Consider the following 22,943-nt stretch of genomic DNA (forward strand, 5'->3'; position numbering starts at 1 on the left):
GCCTGGCCAACAAGGGTGAAAATTACCAGAGATGCTAACGAGAAAATGGCCAAAAGGTAGAACTCTTCCCCTGAGGTCAAATGAACTTCAGAATATGTCAGCCCAGTACCATTTTCAAACATTACTTTTGCATACAAGCATTCAAGAAAATAAAGTAAACAGCCTCCTCTGTCCTGAGCAAACTTGGATTTACCATCAACTGTGCTGTGGCACTCCATGAGCCCTGGGCTGGAGCACTACATTGTTTGAGCAGCTCTTTTAACGCAATGACCTGATCCAGCAAAGTGCTCAAGCACATCATTTAGTGTAAGAATAAGCATTATCCTGCTCGTGGTCTTAAATTTAAACCTATACTTAAGATCCTTGCTGTACATGCATCTAAATGTGTAGCTGTTAGTAATGATCTTAACCTTAATTTGCTTTGCTTTACTTCCTTCCCACTACCCAAACAAATCCTAATAAAAATACCTCCCAACCTCAAGCCAAGTTAGTGCTGTTAGAAAATGTATGAACAATACTAGTAAAATAAAAGGTCTGAGTGCCCTCCATTGAGCAGAATGATCCAAGGACCTTCCACTCAGCAAGAAGCATGGAAATCAATTACGTTATTAAACTCCTGAATTTCAACCATGCAACAAGCTATGAACGAAGTCCAGCCCCTGAGTGATACTTGTGCAGATAACAATGCTTGCTAGTGCTGAGAGGGCTGGTATTCAAAAGTGGGCGCACAAGCTTTGCATAAGTCTCCTTTTGCTATTACTCCTGCCACCGACAGGACTGCTCCCAGCAAGGCAAGAAACATTAAGAACCATGCACAAATACTGCTCCTCACCAACCCAGCTCAAAGGGCCCCTCTTCAGCACTCTGGCTATGGAGAACGTGTAGATTCCTTACGACAGAGAGGAACTCGGGTACAAATGTTAATCCCCTGCTGACTGCCTCTTCTCAAATAACTGCACAAAAAGATGGCTGACGTGTGGCCCCCACAGTCTGGCCAGCCTCCTTGCTGTAGTCTGCATTCTGGGGCAGATCTAGATTTGAGTTACGGGCTCTGATTCATTGACCAAACTAGAACTGAAATGCTACAGCCACGTATATGCTCAGCCCTTTGGCTATGTCTACACTAAGGTGATCTGTGGACAGAAGTTACTGTTGGAAGATATCTTCTGACTAAACTTCTGTCAACAGATTGTGGCCACAGACGAAAGCCGATTGCTCTGTTGACAGAGAGTGGCCAGACTATCCCAGCCACTTTCTTCACAGAATGGCCAACCAGATGCTCAGCAAACAGAGCTGCCCACTGACCCAGAAGCCCTGTCTGTGAACAGAGGGCCTCCCGTAGCATCCACACGGCTTTTTTGTCAATGAATTCTGTCAAGAAAGGTGTTCTGCCTCATGAAGGAGAGGCAGATGGCTGTTGACAAAAGTGCCGAGTTCTGTCGATTTACTGTTGACAGAACGCATTTTTAGTGTGGATGCGCCATGAGTTTTGTTGACAAAACTGGTGTTTTGTCGACAAAACTCTCTAGTGTAGATGTAGCTTTTGAGTGCAGGGGGAAAACAAAGAAGATACACTGTTAAAATATTTGAAGACTCCCTCATTTTTTAAGCAAGAATTGCCTTGATCTTTGAGACATGAGTGAGAATGTAAGGGCTGAGATGGGGGAAGAATCTTTAATGCTACAGCTTGCATATGCAGGGCTTATTTCTGCAAAAATAACATTTACATACATCCTTATGCACCTGATCTTGTCAAACATAAATCTAACCTGACAGAAAAAAAAAATCTTAAGTCAATTTTCCATTGAAATTGGAAAGAATCAGTAATCAACACTTGCTGGTTTCTTGCTCATACAAAAATTATACAATGAAGTTAGCATATTTATGTTTCCTTAAATATCAATGCAAATGTAGCTTCCTCAGCTAAAATATTCTGTCTACTTATTCCCAGGTGCGTGATCTGAAAATAGCAATCAATAAACACAGCTTTCTGTGACATAAGTACACCAAGAATAATCATTCATTTGATAATCAAACACTTGTTAGAGCTAAAACATGAGGTGTTCATCTACAAGGCTTACACGAGGCTATTAGTTTTTAATAGCTGGTTAATAGTAATGTCTTTTTTTTGTTTTTCTGGCTAATGAAGTACAACATGTCCACCAATAAGAAAAAGATGCTTTTCTTCATGAATATTTGTTTTCAGTGTGATTAGAGAACCCCCCCCAACCAGGTGAAATATTAATATTGATTGCAAGTGTTTGTGGGCCAGTTGGCGACCAATATAGCTTCACTGAAAGTCAGTGAAGCTATGGAGATTTACACTTCCTGAAGAGCTGTTTCAGTGCCTGTGTTAATGCTGCAAACAACAATGAATCTATCTCATAGGCAGTGTTCCTGCTAATTTTTTCCAGACATGGGCAGAATAAATTTTGTTATGTGCACCAAGACGTGTGGCTGTGCATCACCAATAAGAAACACATGCTGCCCACTGTGGGTAGCTGTGGGCGCTCTGCTAATCAGCTGGGTGACATTTGAATTTCTCCTGGGCAGCCGACCAAGCGCCCAGCTTATAGGGAAAAATGCTCATAGGCCAGACTTCATACTAAAAGTCATCTCAAAGGGGCTTCTGTCGGAAAAACAATATAATCCCAATTTCTATAGTTTTCCAGGGGTAATCTTCACGAGGCTAACGTGGAGACAGTGCCTTACTGCTCTGTCCCCATTCTGCTTTGTCCCTGCCCTATTCTCACACACACTGGAGAGCTGTATGCAAATTCTGAAAGAAGGAGGGAATAGGGTAGCAAATATGGATGAGACCTCTTTGCATGAGACAGAGGAACCTCCATACCCTGCACATAGATCTATGGGGCACTATTCCTCATTCCAGTTAGTTCATGTTTTTAAAGCAAATGGATTTGATGAGGCCAGGCCGGTGGTAGGCAAGCTGCCACTAAGTCTGTGAGAGTCTTACGTAAAATCTATAGGGTAAAATATAAGCAAGTCTTAAAGCAATATTCCTGGAGTCCAGCAAACTCTCCTTTGCAAACAGTCCCTTTGGGAAATATTCTCAGAGGGATAGCTGTGTTAGGCTCTAGCTTTGCAAATAACAAGCAGTCCTGTAGCACCTTAAAGATGACAAATTTATCAGGTCATGAATTTTCATGGGTAAGATCCACTTCTTCAGATGATTGAAGCAGACCATTAGAATCCAGGGTTTATATAGTTGGGGGTGGGGGGAAGGTGGCTAAGAAAGGAGTCGGAAGAAAGAAAAAAAGGGGATTACCTGTCACTAGGAGGACCAGTAGATGAAGCAAATTAAGTTGAGTAGGAGGTGTCACAGTTCTGCGAATATCAGAGGTGAGAAAATTGCCCTTGTAATGCACAAAATAGTCTGGTAAGGCCTAATTTAAATGAATTCCAATTCAGATGTCTCCTGTAATTTTGAGGTAAAATCTTTTGTAGAAGAATCAATCCCTTTGGGAAATACTGCAAATAAAAGAATGCTGTTCTATGGCAGTAACGTACGGAAGGGAATGGAACACAACAGCAGCGCTCCCTTCAGCACTGAACACAATGGGCCAGATTTACTGGTACTCTGGCTGTTTTGTGATATGCCCACAATACCACATGGATGTAAACCCATATTACCTGGCAATTAACCTGTCTTTACAATTGCATCAACAAAGCAGCACAGAACAGAAGGAGAGTGCCTGGGAATCTGGGCCCGCTTCTGAAAAATAGAGATGACAACTAAATGATATGTGAACACTTCTGAGGATGGAAAGATGATTATACCACCTGGTGGGATATTCCTCAAAATGGGTTTCAGGGTATTAAGACCTTCTTGGAAACAAAGGAAAGTGAGTAGAAAAGAACAGACCTTATTACTCTGAAGTTTATGAAGGGCAACAGGAAACTCAGCTGTGCTCTGAGGGCACTTGTTACTGTTAGTCAAAAGAAGCTTTATTTTAGCTGAACAGAAATTTATATGCTGAACAATCAATTAGATACCATCTAACAAAAGTGGAAACTAGTCTATTCTATATACGTTCTCATGCCCTGCCCATTCCCAAAACGTCCACATGCCTTCCAGCAGTGTATTAAGAGATGTGACTTACAACTGTCACAGGTTGTTTACTCTCTCTTCCTCTCCCCCCGGGGGAGAAGTGTGTGCAGTGGAGTCTCTTGTTTTGCTAGTGGTGCTTTCCCCCCATTGTATGTACACGTGCTATATATTTATATTTGGCCCGATCCCACCACACCTTTGTCACATCTCTGCTGGACTACAGCCATGTGATCTGGGCAAGAAGCTTTAAGCATTTAGGAAACTCTTAACTGGTACAAAATGCCACAGCACATCCTCTGAGCAACACAGGTTACCACAAGCACTCCAGGCCTATCCTTCATTCTCTACCCTGGTTTCTCAGTGAATATCAAATCTAGTTCAAGATCTTCATCCTTATCCTCAAGACACTTCAGCGAGGGTAAAGCTCATCTGAGTAGGAGGCTCTATTGGAAGAAGGTGGGGACAGTTCAAGACCGCAGAACAAACTCTCCCAGGATCTATGGACCATCCCAACCTCACCACCTCTCCTCAAAGAGAGGCAAGATCAAAGAGAGTCATTTTGAACTTAGAGCAGAAGGTGTGTGAGGTGCTAAGGAAGCTAATGAAGCCCTGAATCTATGTATGCTACTTACATGATTGTATCATGCTTGTAGGCCAAATTATAGATTTTAGCTATGTAGCTGTATTAGAAAATGTTTGTGCTAAGCTTCACAATAGGAAGTGTAAACTCAGCCCCAGCCAGGATATTCACCTGAACAATAGGGTGAAAAACCAGGTGCTCAGACACCAAATCTACATTACAGATGCTTGGGATGTGTCAATGGTATAAAGCCCAATGGTCAAGTGACCTGGACTGAAACAGAGGAACAGGTCCATTTCAGAAATTTGAGACTGTCTCCTGGAATTCATCCAATGGCAGTTTGCCACAACAGCCCACCTGAGTCAGGTGGGGGAGGACCCTCAAGCGACTATGGGAAGAAGAAGGAGCTTTGTCCCTAAACAAAAGACAATACAAGAGAGAGCCAAGCTGTGGACTTAGCAATGTCCATCTCGGATCCTTTGTCTACTGCTCTCCAAGGGTCCATGTGCCAATGTGGGGGCCCCAGTGTGCTGGATCTACAATGCTTTGCCAACTGAATCTATGTAACCTGAAATGAACTTGCAGAGACTTTCAAGAATGGGCAAATAACATTGCTGGCCTGCATCAGTAGCTATGACTGATGTATGTAAAGTATTGCTTTAACAATTCTTCTCTCCAGCCCTGTTCTTTCTTTTTATATTAATAAACCCTTAGACATTAGATCTAAGGATCTGGCTTTGGTGTGGTTGTTTGGGTAAGATCCAAGTATATATCGACTGGGGTCTGGGGCTGGGCCCTTTGGCATCTGGAAGAACTTGAGTGGTGTTTGGTGATCTAGGTTTAAGAGCCTCTCAGCTTAAGTTGGGGGTTGTTGGTCTGGGCTGGTACAGCAGCTGAGAAGTCTGTGGATTTGCTTGTGGGGCTTCTGGCTGGCCAGTGGGGCTGGCAGAGGTGCTGCTATGGCTGATTGAATTTGCCTTAGTGAGAAGGAAATCCCAGCCTGGGGCTGTAAGCAGCCCGGATTTTAAGCAAAGATACCCTGGATTGATTTCTCTAGCTGTGCCCAGAAACCCCATCCTATTACACCCCTCACCGCAAAACTGCACTACCGCATCCCACCACCAGCAACCAACATGGAGGAAAGCTCAGTTTATGCAGGGGTGCGGCTCAACACTCATTAGTGCATAATAGCAGTACTCCTACTTCTACTGTCTGAAACCAAGCACTGAGAAAGGGAGGAGTTAGCTCTGTGGCTGTGCCTCTGCTGCTCTCCTGACCTCAACATCCCACTCCTGACCCCAAACCTTCCCTACAATCTCCACATACATAGATTCTCCATACAGGTTCTGTCAGGCAGGGAAAATGGATGGGGCAGTGTGCCTTACAGCTGTACTGAAGGGTAGGAATCAGTTGGAGACAGAAAGATGCAATTTGGCTGAGCAATGCCCATCATGCCTCTCCACCCCTAAATGTGATGTCACAATGCCACCAACATTGCTGTTCTGGACTGGCTATGTTGCTGTTACTGAGTGGACAATGCATAGTGGGGAAAGCGTTCCCAGGGGAAATGTTGGTCTTGAACATTGTTTGCCCTTAAAAGGTGTTGCTGCAAACAATCATCTGCTGTATAAAGCAAAATCATTTGAGATATCCATGCTTCCTATCAAGGTAGGTAGTGCGTGTAATACGTATAAAGGCAGCTAATAACAATCAAATGCTGGAGCTCCATTGCTACTAAAATCAGTCAGGGGTTAAAATGATCCAAATACTTGTCTGAAAATAATGGAAAGCTAAAATGTATGCCCCAGTGCTAATGCTGAGATATTAGATATGAATGGCTCTCTGTCCCTAATGCATGCCTGTATAACATTCAGAGTATGTGGCATTTGTAAGTTTAACCTTTTGGACATGAACAGGTACAAACATCAGGGATGAAAGTTACACCCATGGTTAAAAGCTGCTTAAATAATGTTTTGTTGATAGAATTATAATGTCTACAGTATTTACTAATTTCTGTAGCAGGGAATGTGAGTTCCCTACAGTGCAAATCAACACCCAAGGAAGGAATACATGCAGTATAAAAAGTTAGAGGTCAGATTTTTTTTAAATCATAATTGCACTGAAAGAATTGATTGAGGCTTTTACATTACATAATCCTTTCTTTGTTTCATACGACAACAAAATGAATTTTTCTGAGCTAGCCACAATGCAAAGATTCTGTACTGTTACTGAAGCATAAATACAATAGTCTTCCCTTGCTCTTCCCCTAATTATGAAGTTCGTTAAATTCGGATTGGTTCTGGGGATCTGATTTGCATTACTGTATGATTGTTTTACAGTAATTATACAGTATGTGAGTTCTCTGCTTTCCTTGATTCTAATAATGGCTAACAGTCAGTCACAGTGAACAGATTTCCATAATCACAGTACAATCACTTTTCAGTAACTTTAGTGGGCCTGATCCAAAGCCCACTATGACAATGAAAACCCTCTCATTGACTTAAGTGGGCTTTGTTTCAGGCCCACAATGAATATCATGTGCATATTTCTATTGTCATTCACAGTCTTTTCTATGGTGCTTATCAATGAGTTGGAAGAAAGTGATTCGGACATTCTTTACCATTGTCACAAAAAAGTTCTGAGTGGGGTAGGCTCAAGGTAAATCTTACTTTCAAAAGCCTTGTTGTATATCTACCTGCAATGTGGGAGTGTTTAAGACTGGAAATATTCTCACTGAGGGCAGTGTAAGATTGTTGTTTATCACAGTGGGAGCAGGACTGGGGCATTAGAAATCTTGATGTTGCCTCCAGTTCCTTTCCACTGATTAATCTCATAATTAAGGTTTCTGCATCAAAGAGGACACTGATTTAAATCAAGAGTAGTTATAATTTATATTAATGAACATAGACACGCACCTTGAGTCACTTAGACTTGGGGAAGAGCTTGGGACTCTGTTCTTGTACAACTAGAGTTTTGACACACGGCCACGATCGTTAGGTGGCTTAAGGTGGTGGAAATGGAAAAAACAACATCAGTGTTTGGTGTAGGTGATATTAGCGGCCACCTAGACTGCTGCATCAAAGAGAGTGTTGGAATAGAATTGGCGCAGAGACCAACAGGAGATCAGTGAATGTGACTACAAAAGAAAGTGGTCACCTTCTGTATGGGATCCAAAGGAAACTCAGATGTATTATATAAACCCATTTATAGATGGAGAGAAACTAGGCTGGCTGCCTTCATCTGTGGCTTATTTTTTGAGAGTAGCAGCAGCTACAATGGGCTCTGCTCATCTACACAGTTTAAAGCATTGCTTTACATTTCAAAGAGAACATTTAGAAATGCAACATGCCCACACAGAAAAAGGGAACTGTACACAGCGCATTTCACTTACAGAATGCTGGCTGATCCTGCAAGGGTCTGAGTGTGGTATTTTCCATTACAAGAGGCATTACAACTTAAAGCACCTTGCACAAGAAACTTGATGTCCTCATAAAAAATCCTCTCACTGAAACTGTCTTCTACATAAAACCTACCATTCTTTGTAGGAAAACTATGTAGACCACGTTTTTGTTCATGTTTCAGTGTTTCTCTTTTGAGAAGATGCCTCACGTAGACCACACTAGTTTTGTGTAAGCTCAAAATTTCTTTCTGGGCTTCAGCAGTTGCCCGAGACCTCAGGGAAAATATGTTATTCTAACAAACATCGCCCTGTAATCACTGTACCAGTTCAGCTAGAATGAATAGAAATTATGACAGCCTTTGTAGACAGAATCCCACATATATTGTACCCATTGAAGAATAACATACACAGATATACCCATGGATAAGATAGGTGACAAATACCTATGGCCTGGCTCTCCTTCAACACTAAGGCTACTTTACACTGTTCTGGCAGTGCAAAGGGAGCTTTAGAGTAATTATAATTTTCTCACACTTCAATGCCTGTTTCTCAAAACCAGAGCAGTGTAAATCACCATTGGGCCCATCCTGTACTCCACAAGACAGCTCTTCGGATGATATAAATTGTCACAGCTTCACTTACTTATCTCATGCGACAACTGGAGTTGATTTTAATGGAGCTCTGACAATTTATAGTAGCTGAGGATCTGCCAGGTGACATGTGGAATATTAAGCAACTAAGATCCCAAATTGCAAAGCATATAGAAATTTGTCAATCTTCCTACTTCTGGCTTTCATACCCAATTAAAGCATTTGCCTCAATTTTTTAGCATGTATTTGGCTAAAAAACAGTCCATTCAGCTTGATATTTTACAAGTCATGTTACTATACAAATGATGGAACATTTGCACATGGTAGATTACTACTGAACCTGAGATACTTAGCTGACTCCCATCACACCATATCCTACTGAGTACTCAGTCACATTGCGCTTAATTATGAATGGCCTCCAAAAATCCCATTCTACTGTACTATGAACTGAGTCACTTCATACAGAAGCTCTGACAGCTCACACTGGGTATTGGAGTCACATGGTACTGTTTTAGTCCGTGACTCATATCGTACTAGGTGCTTGGATCTGACTCACATTGAACTGGATTAGGAACTAAGTGACACGGTACTGGTCTGAAAGCTGGTTTGCATCAGGGTGACTCATCTTGTAGTGCATTCAGTACTGATTCACACATCATTCCCTACTGGATTCGATCATTGCAATCTACTGCAGAATGTACCATACTGCAATATGACCACACTGTAAAATTCCTGCATATATATAACTACACTGGACACAGAAAGCCTGCATCTAATCTCACTTGCACCAATGAAAGGTAGGAGTAACAGAATCACAGAATCACAGGGCTGGAAGGGACCTCAGGAGGTCATCTAGTCCAGCCCCCTGCTTCAAGCAGGATCAACCCCTACTAAGTCACCCAGCCAGGACCTTGTCCAGCTGGGACTTAAAAACCACAAGGGATGGAGAATCCACCACCTCTCTAGGCAACACATTCCAATGCTTCACCACCCGCCTGGTGAAGTAGTTTTTCCTAATATACAACATACACCTCTCCCTCTTCAACTTCTGACCATTACTCCTTGTTCTGCCATCTGACACCACTGAGAACAGTTTCTCACCCTCCTCTTTAGAGCTCCCCTTCAGGAAGTTGAAGGCTGCTATTAAATCACCCCTAAGTCTTCTCTTCTGTAAACTAAACAAGCCCAAATCCCTCAGCCTCTCCTTATAGGTCTTGTGCTCCAGACCCTTAATCATTTTTGTTGCCCTTCGCTGAACCTGCTCCGTGACATTATCAATGTAAACCTGATGTGAGATGTGAAATCAAGTGATAATAGCTGGAGGACTTTATAGAAACAAATGGTTAGCATATTTCCAAAGAATTCAAAACCCAGTCTCTAAACAAAACTTGAGGGTCCACCAATCCTTGGATAGAGTATTTTGATAACAGTGACTTTGCTTTTTCACTCATAGTTCCATATTTCATCCATAATTCCCTAAAAGCACTGCTTCCACAAGATAAAATTTCCAGAGTATCTGACAAGTATGCCTGAATTTTCAGAAGCATTTAGTGATTTCTTTTTTTGCTTGTCTCAATTTTTGACTGCCCATTTTGTGATCATAAAAAGGTTTGACTTTCAAAGATGCTGAACACTCCATGTTCTGAAAATTAGACTTGATTTAAGGTGTTTCAAGCTGGCCAACAAAAAATTGCAGCACCCAAAATCACTAGTTACTTTTGAAAATGTAGACCATTTACTCCAAAAGGGTGCATGTAAAAAACTGCATTTCTGAAGTGAAACCACAGACTTAGAAAAAGTAGTAAGTCCATGCATCATTCTTTCAAATGCAGATGGTAATATGCATATAGATTTGATGAGGTAAGTAAAATCAAAGATATATAAAACTGGCCAAATCTTATTTCTGTAGCATGTTGCAATATTTGAGGGTAGCATAGCTACATTAGTTTTCATCAAACCACCCAGGAAACTTGAACACACTTCTCAGTTGAGATTTCATTCTGAATTCAGACACATACCTTAGTTTTAAACTGACTCCCATCATCATACAGTGGTGGAACTTGTATTGTATACTGGCTTCCATCATACTGACCTGTAAAAATGTAGTACACTGGAACTAGCAGTATAACCCCATCACTTCCTAAAGCCAGTGGTTGGGTGGAGGTGATACAATGGCTACTGAAAGGTGAGTGATATGCAAGTAACCCACGTTTCTGGGTTGTACAAATGACCATCTAGGGTTTTGTTTTTGTTTTGCATCTACCACTATGGAGTAATGGAGACACTGTATAGAAGAAATTACCTCCATATTAAATTACTGTAATTTCTACTGGCGCGTGCAAAGATAATCATATTTAATTTTTGCAGTCCTCTAATTTTCATTACCTCTCTCCATCTACTTAATGACAGACATGACCCATCCCAGCCAATGGTATTTGCTCTTGCCCGCAGAACTTATGCTTCAAAATCCTATTTAAAGGACCTGGGATGGTGGAAACACAGAAACCCTTGTTCTCCCTGGAACAAATGTTCACTTTATTTGGCACTTGATTGTTCTGTGACATCCCCAAAGAGCTGTGTTACTTTGGGGCTCGGGCAGTGGGTGGTACTTAGGCAGTGGCCCAGGCTTGCTGTGCTTAGGTGCAGAGATCCCAGTGACTTTCACCGCGCTGCACCGCCTGTTGCTGAGGGGACGAGGCTGAGGCTTGGGGGATCGGTCCCCTGGGGGTTCAGCACCGCGAGGGGTAATTCACCCCCTTGGCTCGTGGCTAGAACACCCCAGGGCAAAGCAGCAGCCCCATTGCCCCAGGTCCAGCTACCGGCCTTAACTGGATCGCTCGGGAATGCCCCCGCCCGCTCTTGCTGTGCGGCGCCCCCTGGCGCTCGGGAGCCGGAGGCGCGCGTCGGCGCCAAGGGGGTCACCCCAGAGCGGCGGGGAGCGGGCAGGCAAAGGCGCCGCCGGCCAGCTAGAGCGCGGCGCTCCAGCCTAGCGCCCGCCGGGGGGACAGCTCCTCGCTCGGGCGGCAGCGCTCCGCAGGCGGCGCTGGGAGCAGGCGAGGCAGCCCCGCGGCCGCACCAGGCGGGAACCACCCCCCGCCGGGGCCCACTCCCCCCGCCCCGCCTTGCGCCCTAGCCGGCGGCCGCAGAGAGCGGCCGGGTGCTCCTGCTCCGCGGCCCAGGCCAGCCCGGAGGAGGGACACGGCCCTGCCGCGGCTGAAGCGACCTCCCTGCCCGCCTGCCCGCGCTAGTCCCAAGCGCCAAGGCAGCCCCGGCTTCCTCCCATGCTGCCCGCCGGGGCCCCTTTCGCCGCCCGCGCACCTGTGCTCGGGGTGTACCTCCCCAGCCCGCTCAGCCAGGGCTCTGCCGCCCGCCGTGAGGGAATCCCGCGCTTTAGGCGGCGGGAGGCTGGGCAGGGCACGCAGCGGGCGGAACGCGGGGCACCCCCAAACCGCACTGGACGGACGGAAGAGCAGGCAGGGGGCGACCCGGAGAGACCCCCCCCGCCCCGCTCAGGGCCAGCCGCTGCCGCCCAGCAGCGCCTCTCACTCCCCCGAGCAGGGCAGAGGCGATCGTCAGCTTCGCGCTCCACAACCCGTTTCGCAAGGCGCGCCCGGCGGAGGCAGAGCCCCGGGCGCTGCCCCACGTGCTGAGCCGCGGGGCCGGGCGGGCTTGGCGGTGCGGGCCGGCTGCAGAGTACTTACGATTTCACCATCAGTGCCGGGCGCCAGGCGGAAAGCTTTGCCTCGAGCCCCTCCGTTAGCTGCGGGCTCCTCTCCCAGGGACGGTGGCTCGCCAGCCATGCGCATGCGTCCCGAGCCTTTCTAGGATGCCTGTTTTACTGTATAGCTGGTCCACCCACTGCCCCCCACTTAAGCCCCCGGGATATGCGTCCACCCGGCCTCCCCGTGAGCTGGTGCTGCGAAAGGAAGAGCAACAGCCGCGGGCAGGAAGGTGGAAGCAAATGAGAAATGAACCGTGAATGCCAGAGCGGCTCATCAGCAAGCGCCTCTGGGAAACAACGTCCCTCCCTCCCTCCGTCGGTCTCAGCACAACACCTAGCCCGGCTGGCAGGAGCCCTGCCCCTTCCCCTAGACCCGGTCGGATCCCAGCTGGCGACACGCGCACGTGTCGGTGTGGCTTACAGGCAGCCCGCATCTGGGGCCACACCTGCAGCAAACGCTTTGTGTCCACAGGCTGGGGAGCCCCAAGGCGCCAGCAGGTGATAAACAAGCGGTGGCTTGCGGGGCTGCGCGGGGAGGAGGCTGTGCGGCTGCGTGTTCCCTATTTGGGCTTCATTTTTAGTAGCCCCCTTCAATCTGGATCGCCTTTACACGGGCAGGGATCGTGTAACGGCGGGGGGAGGGGAATTCCCTTGCTTTGCTTTGGTTCCCTCGTTGGCTCCTATTCCAACGCATTACCGCGTAGGTAGCAGGAAGCGCTAAAGGCAGGCTTACGCCTGCAAGCGTGACAGCCATGTGCATCCGCGGCAGCTGCAGCCCCAGCGCGGAGATCACAGGCGCTCCCTAGCTCCGACCTGTCCTCTGTGGCAGGGCACCACGTGCGCACAGGCTGCATTCGGAGCTTGGCACAGGAAACCGCTCGCCCCTGGCCCGGGTAGCGACGTTGCAGCTCAGGCCCTGCGGGACTGCTGCGCTCTGCGACCGCTCGGCCCGGGCAGCAGCGCGCTGGGCCACGCGCTGCTCCCTGGCGCCGAACTCGAGCCAGTCCAGAAATAACGCGCACGTCACTTCCTGCGGCTTCCCAGGCGCTGGCAGCGGGGCGCCCTGGCGGCAGGCTGGAGCGCGCAGCTCGACCCGGCGGTGCTGACAGCTCCTGCCTTTCGCAGCCGCACGGGGCGGTGGGGAACCCCCGGCAGGCGCGGCCCAGAGAGGGGCCTCACGTGGGTAGGCACACGCGCAGGGCGTGGGGGAGCGCTGCCTGCGCCGGCCGGACCTTCACCCGCCAACGCCTCCAAGGCTTTGTCCTCGCCGGTCTCTCTGAACGTGTGCCCGATTCAGTCTCCACGCGAACCCCGCCCCTCAGCCTTCCAGTGGCAGCCGGGAGCGCGGGGGTAAATCTCTGTAACAGGAGCAGCCGCGAGTTTCTCCAAGCAGCGGTTCCCAACCTCTTCGCTCGTGCACCTCAAATCATTCATGGACCCCCCCAGTCACCACAGACTGTGTGGACCCTCAATCACCTCCAACCCATTCGTGGCCTCCCAATCCATTCATGGACCCCCCAGTTAGCCCCAAACCAGGGGATCCCCATCACCCCCAAACCTTTCACAGACCCAAATCATCCCCAAACCATTCATGGACCCCCAATTATCCCCAAACCATGTGGATCCCCAGTCATCCCCTATCCCATTCATGGACCCACCCCCCATTCACCTCCAAACCATTCACAGACGCCCAATCTATTCCCGGACCCACAGTCTCCCCCAGACCATGTGGACCCCTAAACCATTCATGGACTCCCAATCATCCCTAAATGGACAACCCATCAAAGCCAATTCTATTTGCTATGATAATTTTTATTTATCTTTTCCCCATAGATGCCCTGCAAGTCCCTCACAGAGCCCCCAGGAGTCCACGGTTGGGAAACACTGCTCTAGAAGCAAACAAAGGTCTCCCCCTGCAATAAGGCACCCGGAGGAGGAGGAGGAGGGAAGCCCATCTCAGGAAGTGGTACTCACAGCACTGAAGGGATCGGGGGAAGCTCCGTGTTTCGTGCACGTGGCTCCTGTGCATTTGTGGCTTCTCAGGTGTTTCCAGCAGAGGCAGCTGTGCAATGCAGGCCCTGCCAAGCAGCCTTCTAGGAAGGCACTCAGCAGGCCTGGGGCTGCAGCCAGTCCCCGGGAGCCCAGAGTCCCTATTGGGAACGGGCTGTGGCGAGAGAGGGGAGCAGCTGGCAGAAAGGCGGTGGCAAACTTAGGGCAGGGCCTGGGAGCCGAAAGCCAAGGGCGAAAGAAAGCATTGGAGAGCAAAGCCAAGCCGGAAAGCAGTGAGAGGGGCCTGGGACCCGTTGGGGGCTGGAGCAGGGAGAGCAAGGGGTGGGGAAGGAGAGAGAAACACAGAACAGGTCAACCAGTCACATCCCGCAGAGGTGCTGTGTGTTGAAGGGTCTCAGTGTCAGTCTGCTCTCCTCTGCGCCCCCACACCGGCTCTTCACATCTCCACCGCTCAGATCCCCTTCTGAGCCCTACTTCTGTAGCCTAGAAACCAGCAACTCCCCATGCTAAGAAACTTTGCAAAACCAGCAGCAATCAGCCTCCTATTCTAGACTGGGCACAGGGTATCAAGCGTGTGCCCAGATACAATCCTTCCCTGACCTGGACCCTCCATGCTAAGCAGCGGTGTGAGGGAGAGGGCTGTGGAGAAATGCCAGGAGAAGGCAACAAGTGGAAGAGGCAAGCAAAGAGAGGGAACTACTCCCAGAGGTAGCCCTGTTAGTCTGTATCTTCACAAAACAAACCAGCAGTCCTGTAGCACTTTAGCGACTAACAAAATAATGTGTACGGTGATGAGCTTTCGTGGGGCAGATTCACTTCTGTGGATCCTGAAAGGGAGGGGAAGCAGCCAGAGGGAAGGATAGGCAGCAGCTTCGAATGCCACTTGCAAATAGCGGAGCTGCTATCCAGGGTCCTGAAACTGACATGTGAGACCGAATTGCGCTCTATCTTGGCTGAACGCCGCTGCCCATGCTGTTGCTTCAAGGTCAAAACTCTGCTATATCCGGCTTTTGGGAGCCTAGGTCTGCCCCTGGCCACCGAGTGAGCTGAGCCCTGAGCTGTAGGGCAGAGGACGGGGCTCTCCTACAAAGACTTCATTTTGCACAGCTGCATCACCCTGCAAACCAGAGCTTTGTCCTCCTTGCCTACCGGAGCGGTCTGGTGTTTTCCAGGCCAAGCTCCCATCCTACAAGCCCCAGGAGCCTGCCTGGAATCCCCCTCCACAACAATCCCCGAGCCTTATTTTCCAGATCCTGCTGGAGAGAGAAAAACTTGCTGTGATGTAGCGGGGGGGATACATGTGTGTGTGACTTACAGAGGGTGTGGGGTTCCTGCTGAGGGTAACCTTGGCAACCAGGTAACACCTCTGTACTGCAGACAAAGGGGGAGGTGGAGCCTAAGGGTTTTGAATTGGAACTGGGAGATGGAAAGCAGTTTGTCTGGGGAGGAGGGGGTAAGGCCCCTACTTGGGGCCCCCTTGGGGCCTCCCCTCTCCAAAATGGATTGGACTGGCTTTCTCTGATTACTGTACTGACACCTTTGTATGATGCAGTGTCCCCATTGGCTCATAAATCTGCTGTTCTCCTTCTGAGTGAGAGTCACTCCTGCCTGTGGATGGGGTGTAGAGCTTGGGGACCCCTGAACCCCATTACACTGGTGGCAGTGGTGGGACATACTGCACCCCAGGGATGGAGCATCTGACAGTAAGTGACTGGGGCACAGGAGGAAGTAGGGGGGCCAGTGAGACCAAGGTGTGCTGAAGGGCAGTTCCCCAAGGTGGAGGGGCCTGTGGCTGAACTCGAGAGAGTGTGGTCATAGTCTTTGAGAAGGGGTGTCACATCCGAGGTGGGGTTACTCCTGGGAGTCCGTTGGAATTGGTCCCAGAAGGTAGAGGGGCCTATGGCCTAACCCCCGGGAATGTGAGTCCAGCAAGGAATCTGGCACACTGAAGGGATTCTTCCGGGAATCGTGGGGTGCAGCAGGCATCAGCCTGTGAGTCTGCATCCCCACTCAGCAACTCTTCTGTGAAGCAGCAGCACCTGGAAACTGAATTGAGATTAAAGAAGCTGGACAAGGCAGAATGAATGTGCAATGGCAGAGCTGAGAGTTAAGGAAACTCTTACAAGGGTGAGCCAAGAAGGGGGCAGGGAACCCTGGACTGCACAAAGCTCTGAAACAAATGGCCTGCCACAGTTCAAGGAGGGAAGGAGTGATTTCAACCCATTACCTACTAGTGGCCAGGACAAGCCTGCAAAGAGTTTTCCAGGCTTGGGCCGAGGAAAGGTGCCTGTATGTCTGTGCAGGAAAGCAGTTTGTCCACTGGGAATGGCAAGTTGTCTGTAATAGAAGCTGTCTCAGCTTCTGGGTGTGTGTCTGAGCTCAGCCAGTGGGGCTGGCACAGAGGAGAATGTCTCCGATTGTCTATCTGCATTGAACAGCAGCCGCATGCCTGGGGAGAGAGCAGAGCCTGCATTTGGAAAAGTTGCCAACAAGGACACTAGTGCATCGTCTGAGGAAGACTCTCCCTAGCTAGTGGTGGCTGGAGAGGGAACCATGAAAGCACACTCCAGGTGTGACTCTTTCAATCCAGACATGGGGCCTGGAACAAAGGGAATGGCTCTGTGATGAGCAGTGGCATCCCTGATAAGGATGCTGGTCCTTGGTGCAAGGAAGGTGCTTCTCCTGCTGGGGAAGCTAGTTCTTTGCTTGAGCTTAGGGTGGCTCAAAATGCTGCTAAGATCCCAGAATTGGATCTGAGTGCAGCTGAAGCTCAGAAGGAATTGCTTATGGTTCCAGGGAGCAGGGCCCCTGTAAAGACAGATGGAGGTTAATTGTTCTTTGAAGGAACTTCCGAGGAAGGGACTACCCCAGTAGTTTCCCTGAGCAGTCTGTTGTACCTGCAGGGAATGCTAGCAAGATAAACAAGAGCAATCAGGAAAGTTGCTTGTCTGTAGAAGGCAGCAATTTGTTTGGGGAGAAATTTGTCTCAGTTCCTGATGGCCAGGACATGCTAGTGTGAAACCACTGGCGGTGCTTTGCAAGGGTCCAGAGCAGACAATGTAGAGGTTTCTCAGGAACTGGAAGTTGGCCCAGGTAAAGTGAAAGGTATAAGGAAATGTGAGCAGCCCTGTGATAACCAAGTGTCTGTGTGTGACCAGCATACTAGGAGTGTAGTCCTGTTCCAGGTCACTGAGGTAAATGAAAAGAATGTGTCTGAGGTTCAGAGGAAAGACTGTGTGACTAAGTATGTGAAGTGGAACATCTGCACAGTCTCTGTAGGATGAAGGAGAGGGTCAGCAATTTCCCATCTCCAGATGCTGGAAACACTTGTATTCTTGTGATGGACCCACTTCTGATTCCATGGGGAGGCAAAAGTTGGAGATGGAAGGACAAAGGAGCTGTGGACCTGGTGGGCCAGTAAGGAGTAACAGGGATTCCTTCATGTGGATTCTGCATCTGGAATTCACAAAGCAACTTTCAGAGAGCAGTTTGGTATGCAAATTTCCAGACTGGCTGGGAGGAGGAATTCTTCCTGAGGGTCAGCAATGGCCTAGCTGTTGTTTGAAGGGAGGGCAAACCCTGAGGGTGTGTCCACACTTGCATTCCTCTTTTGAAAGAGGTATGCAAATGAGGTAAATTGAAAATGCAACTGAGGCATAAACTTGCATATTTGGCACCTCATTTGCATATTCTAATTTTGAAAGAGTTCTTTCGAAAGAAGAAAGCCAGTGTAGTTACTGCTCTTTTGAAAGTAAACCCATCTTTGAAAGAATCCTTCTTCCCTTTATTTAATGGGAAGGATTCTTTCAAAGAGGGGGTTCACTTTGAAAAAGAGTAGTGTCTACAATGGCTTTCTTTTTTCAAGAAAAGCTCTTTTGAAATTAGAATATGCTAATGAGGTGCCAAATATGCAAATTAACATACATTTGCATTTTAGATTTATCTCATTTGCATACCTCTTTCAAAAGAGGAATGCACCTGTAGACACACCCTGAGAGACTAGATTTCTACTCCACAGGACAAGGGGAAAATTAGAACTTGGTTGTGCAAAGGAAAGCCTCAGTCATTTGGCCCTAAAATGCCAGAATCTACAGGAGATTCAACCATGGTTGGGGTATACCAACGAGCAACGTAAGTGTACAATTGCAATGGGTTTGTTCTTGTTACTCATGCTGACTGCTGTAACCAATGGAGTGCTGCTACAAAAAGCTGTAGAATTGTACCATGTACTGAATGTTTGGAAGGAACCATGTAATGTGTTGACATTGATGTAGATGGACGAATTGTATGTTGAAGGCATTTGTAATTCTGAAATGTCACTGTTGTTCCCTGTAACTAGTCTTGCAACCTCCCACATGAGAAGGAACATTCCAAACCTATTGTGTGATATGGAAGGGGAAACTGAGGCACACAACCATTTTGGTTACATGGCTAAATGCCAAGGGTGGAAAACGTTTGTACCTTCATTTACTGGACAGTGATTGAATTCCAAACATTTGCTGGAGCATCTGTATGGACTGGTAGGCAGATGGGGCAGGGGCCCAGACCGGAGAGGAACTGTTTGATCTGCTGGTGCTGGAGCAGCTGTACAGGCTCTGCCTGCCTGACTTGAGAACGTGGCTGATGGACTGGAGCCCGAAGCAGGGAGCTCAGTCAACCTGAGGGAACCAACAGGACTTGCCTGGCTGCAGCTCATGAAAGGGGCCAACGCCAAGCTCCTGATGTGGAGCCTCCCCCTGCAGGATTATGACATGGAGGTGGTACACGTCCAGGGGAACACCCAGCGGATAGCCAACGCCCTATCAAGTGGGGAGGGCCATGAACTTCCCAGGTCACTGGCTGAGTGACCCAGCTCGGTTCAGTCTGGAAACGGGGCAAGATGTGGTATAGTGGGGGGATACGTGTGTGTATGTGTGTGTGACTCACAGGGGGTGTGGGGCTCCTGCTGAGGGTAACCTAGGCAACCAGGTGACACTTCTGTACTGCAAACAAAGGGGGAGGTGGAGCCTGAGGGTTTTGAATTGGAACTGGGAGTTGGAAAGCAGTTACTTGGGGAGAGAGAGAGAATGAGAGAGAGAGACAAAGGAGGGGGCAAGGCCCCAGCTTGGGGGCCCCCTTGGGGCCTCCTCTCTCCAAAATGGATTGGACTGGCTTTCTCTGATTACTGTACTGACACCTCTGTAGATGCTGTGCCCCTGTTGGCTAATAAACCTGCTGTTCTCCTACTGAGTGAGAATCACTCTTGCCTGTGGATGGGGTGCAGAGCTTGGGGACCCCGAACCCCATTACACTTGCTTCCCTCACGTGTAAAGTCAGTGCCCTAAGCTCTGTGCAAACTCCACCACATGCTCAGAAGCCAGGCCATGCTGACGGCCCATGGATGCGTTAAGGAAGCAAGGTTAAGCTGTTTGTCTGGACTGAGAACAGTAGGGAAAGCTTCTAGTCCTTCAGCTGCCAGCGGAGAAGCGTTTCTTCTGGGTATGATCAATGGGAAGCGTTAAGAGTGGAAAACACACACTGGTGAATCTGCCGTGATCACACCCATCTTGAGGACCCAGATAAGGCCGAACATTGATTAGCCCCATGGGGAAGAAGGCCTTCTGAATGGGCGGGTGCAGTGGCCGAGTTGTGTCCGAGAACAGGAGGGTGGAGCAAGCTAAGCCATTGCTTAGTGAAGGGTGGAGCAAGCTAAGCCATTACTTTCAGCCCCGATCTACCCAACTCCAGCCAACCCATTAGCAAAGGAGAGGAACTCCCACCCCAGCCAACCTGTTAGTAAAGGGAAGGAACTCTCCTTAGGAACTTTTGCTCTGGTGGAATGGCAACACCTTCTAATAGTCCTACATGTGCAAATTCCTGTTGATTATTATATCAACTTTCTGGTTGGCTGGAGTAGTTAGGTAAAGGCAGGAACAGAACAGGGCTGTTTGATGAACTTATCTCTGTGTTAAAGCCCCGAAGGCTGTTCCATCCCTTAGGACTTTCCAGAGGTGCTGCTGTGCATGTTCTGAAAAGAAAAGAGAGGAGTTCTGAGTTCTGGTGGTGGTGGTGTCCCTTTTTGCTTGTGCATTACACTGAACAATTCCAAGTACCTTTTATTAAAAGAATAAGCTGGCCTGTAGTCCCAGGAGAAAAGTATATAGCTTCATTTTTGGCATATTAATATTTCTCCTTTATGAACTCAGACAGGCTGCTGTCCATGAAACTCCTCTGTAAAATCCCTCCAGGGTGACTTTTACGTGTGGAGCACAGCTCACCATTGGTATGTTGATTATGCCACTCTGCACCATTATTAAATCTTACTTGCCACCCAGTGGTCCTACATGCAGAATTGTTGGTAGCACTGAGGTTTGTTGGAAACAGGGACAACAGAACTTGATAAAGATATAGAGGTTTGATGTATGACGGTAGGATGGGATTGCCTACAGTGTCATGTGGCCCATCTGTAACAGCTTGTAGCAGACGTCTTCAACAATTGAAGATGGTAGACCAGATGGAGAAGGCTCTGAGTTATTACAGTGCATTCTTTTCCCCATGTGTGGCTGATGGATCTCACTAACATGCTCAGGGGCTCACTGATCAGCATATTTGAGGTTGGGGAGGAATTATCTCCCAGATCAGAGTGCCATAGAGCCTGTTTTTTTGTTTTGATTTGTTTTGCATTGCTCCGCATCATGGGACATGGACCATGTACTGGTTTGAATTAGAGTAATTCTCTGTAACTTTAAATCTTTACCTCATGATTTAAGGTTTTTAGTAACTCAGCCAGATCAATGGAAAGGGCTAAGAGTGGGAAAAACCATGCTGGTGAATCAGCTTTGATCACATCCATCTTGAGGAGCCCTGATAAGTCAATTGCAGGTGTGATGAGTGAGGCTGCATGGCCTGCGATGTGTAGGAGGTCAGTTTAGATGATTAAGTTTGTCTTGTCTGGCCTTAAAGTCTATGATTAAATGATACTGTCTCTATGATGAGAGAGTAGGGAACAACTGGGACAGGTAAGAGATTACTGTGTGATGAATTTTTATAGGGCCTGATCCAAAGCTCTTTGAGATCCATGGAAAGACACCTATTGACATCACTGGAGTTTGAATCAGAGTCCCACACAGCCTGTGGGAACCATTTATGGACCGCGACATTTAGGACTTAGCTGAAATGCTACATGTCTAGCCTATCCAGACTAAGAAACTAGGTTCTGTTTTTAAATGTTTGCTAACCTGCTTTAATGTGTATTTCTGTATAAGCTAAATAAGCTAAAATATATTTGCTGGTTACACTTCACCTTAGGTTTCCCCTTACTTTAGACCATTTTCAGCCAACACTTTTTGAAACAGGATGATACTTATTAACATTCTGTCTAGTGCATAAAAAGATGTTAGTGAATATGTTCTGTAAGGCCACCCATTCTCCCACTGTAGAGAGACCCTTACTGCCTTCAGGTCTGAGATGTTCAATGAACCAATGGTGGGTCTTTGGTGGCATTCTCCATCTCCTGCAATATCCAGTCATCCACTGTTCACATCTGCATTATTAGATTGCTAAGATTTAGAAATGGAGATAACACACCTAGATTGTATTTTGAATAAGACATCATCAAAATCCAATATTGACAATACCCTGTGCACCATTCAAGGTAAATATTAGTTCAGGACTCATTTTCAACGTTAGCATTAATGAATAATAAAGAACAGCTCTGACAACACCATCCTTGCCACCATGGATGTAGAGGCTTTGTACACTAATATTCCACACGAAGACGGATTACAAAGATCAGGAATACCATCCCTGACGTCACCACAGCCAATCTGGTGTCTGACCTCTGTAACTTTGTTCTTACCCACCCGCAATTATTTCCTATTTGGGGACAATTTATACCTCCAGATTAGTGGAACTGCTATGGGCACCCGCATGGCCCCACAATATGCTAATATATTTATGGCTGACCTGGAACAACGATTCCTCAGCTCTCATCCCCTATTACCTCTCCTCTGCTTAAGATACATTGATGACATCTTTATGATTTGGATCCATGGTATAGAGACTAAAAGAATTCCACAGAGACTTTAACAATTTGCACCCTACCATCAACTTGTGCCTTGATTACTCCATGCGAGAGATACATTTCCTGGACACTACAGTACAAATCAAGGAAGGCCTGATCGGTACCACACTCTACCAGAAACCCACTGATCGCTATACTTACCTACATGCTTCTAGCTTCCATCCTGCACACATAACTAGATCCATTGTTTACAGTCAGGTACAATCGCATTTGCTCTGATCCTACTGACGGAGACCAAAAACTGCAAGATCTTTACCAAATATTCATAAACCTGAATTACCCGCCAGGAGACATTAAAAAAAAAAACAAATAGACAGTGCCAGATGAATACCCAGAAACTGGCTACTCCAAGATAGGCCCAAAGAAGCCAAGAACAGAACATCACTGGTCATTACCTACAGCCCCCAACTCAAACCACTGCAATGTATTATTAAAGACCTACAACCTATCCTTAATCAGGATGCCACACTCCAGAAGGCCGTAGATGACAGGCCTGTTCTCTTCTACAGAC

The 22,943-nt window shown here is 47.6% G+C and overlaps 1 protein-coding gene across 1 annotated transcript in view; it reads right to left on the reverse strand.

The window, feature by feature from the left end:
- The window catches only part of RGS20 (regulator of G protein signaling 20), a 40,609-nt gene extending 28,164 nt beyond the window's left edge, over window positions 1-12,445 (reverse strand). The window contains exon 1 of the mRNA XM_074987178.1: window positions 12,341-12,445. Coding sequence (XP_074843279.1) covers window positions 12,341-12,445 — 105 coding nt within the window. The remainder of the gene's footprint in view (window positions 1-12,340) is intronic.
- Window positions 12,446-22,943: the final 10,498 nt, after the last annotated feature.

This window comes from Carettochelys insculpta, chromosome 2, assembly GCF_033958435.1.
Source record: "Carettochelys insculpta isolate YL-2023 chromosome 2, ASM3395843v1, whole genome shotgun sequence".
Lineage (NCBI taxonomy): Eukaryota > Metazoa > Chordata > Testudines > Carettochelyidae > Carettochelys > Carettochelys insculpta.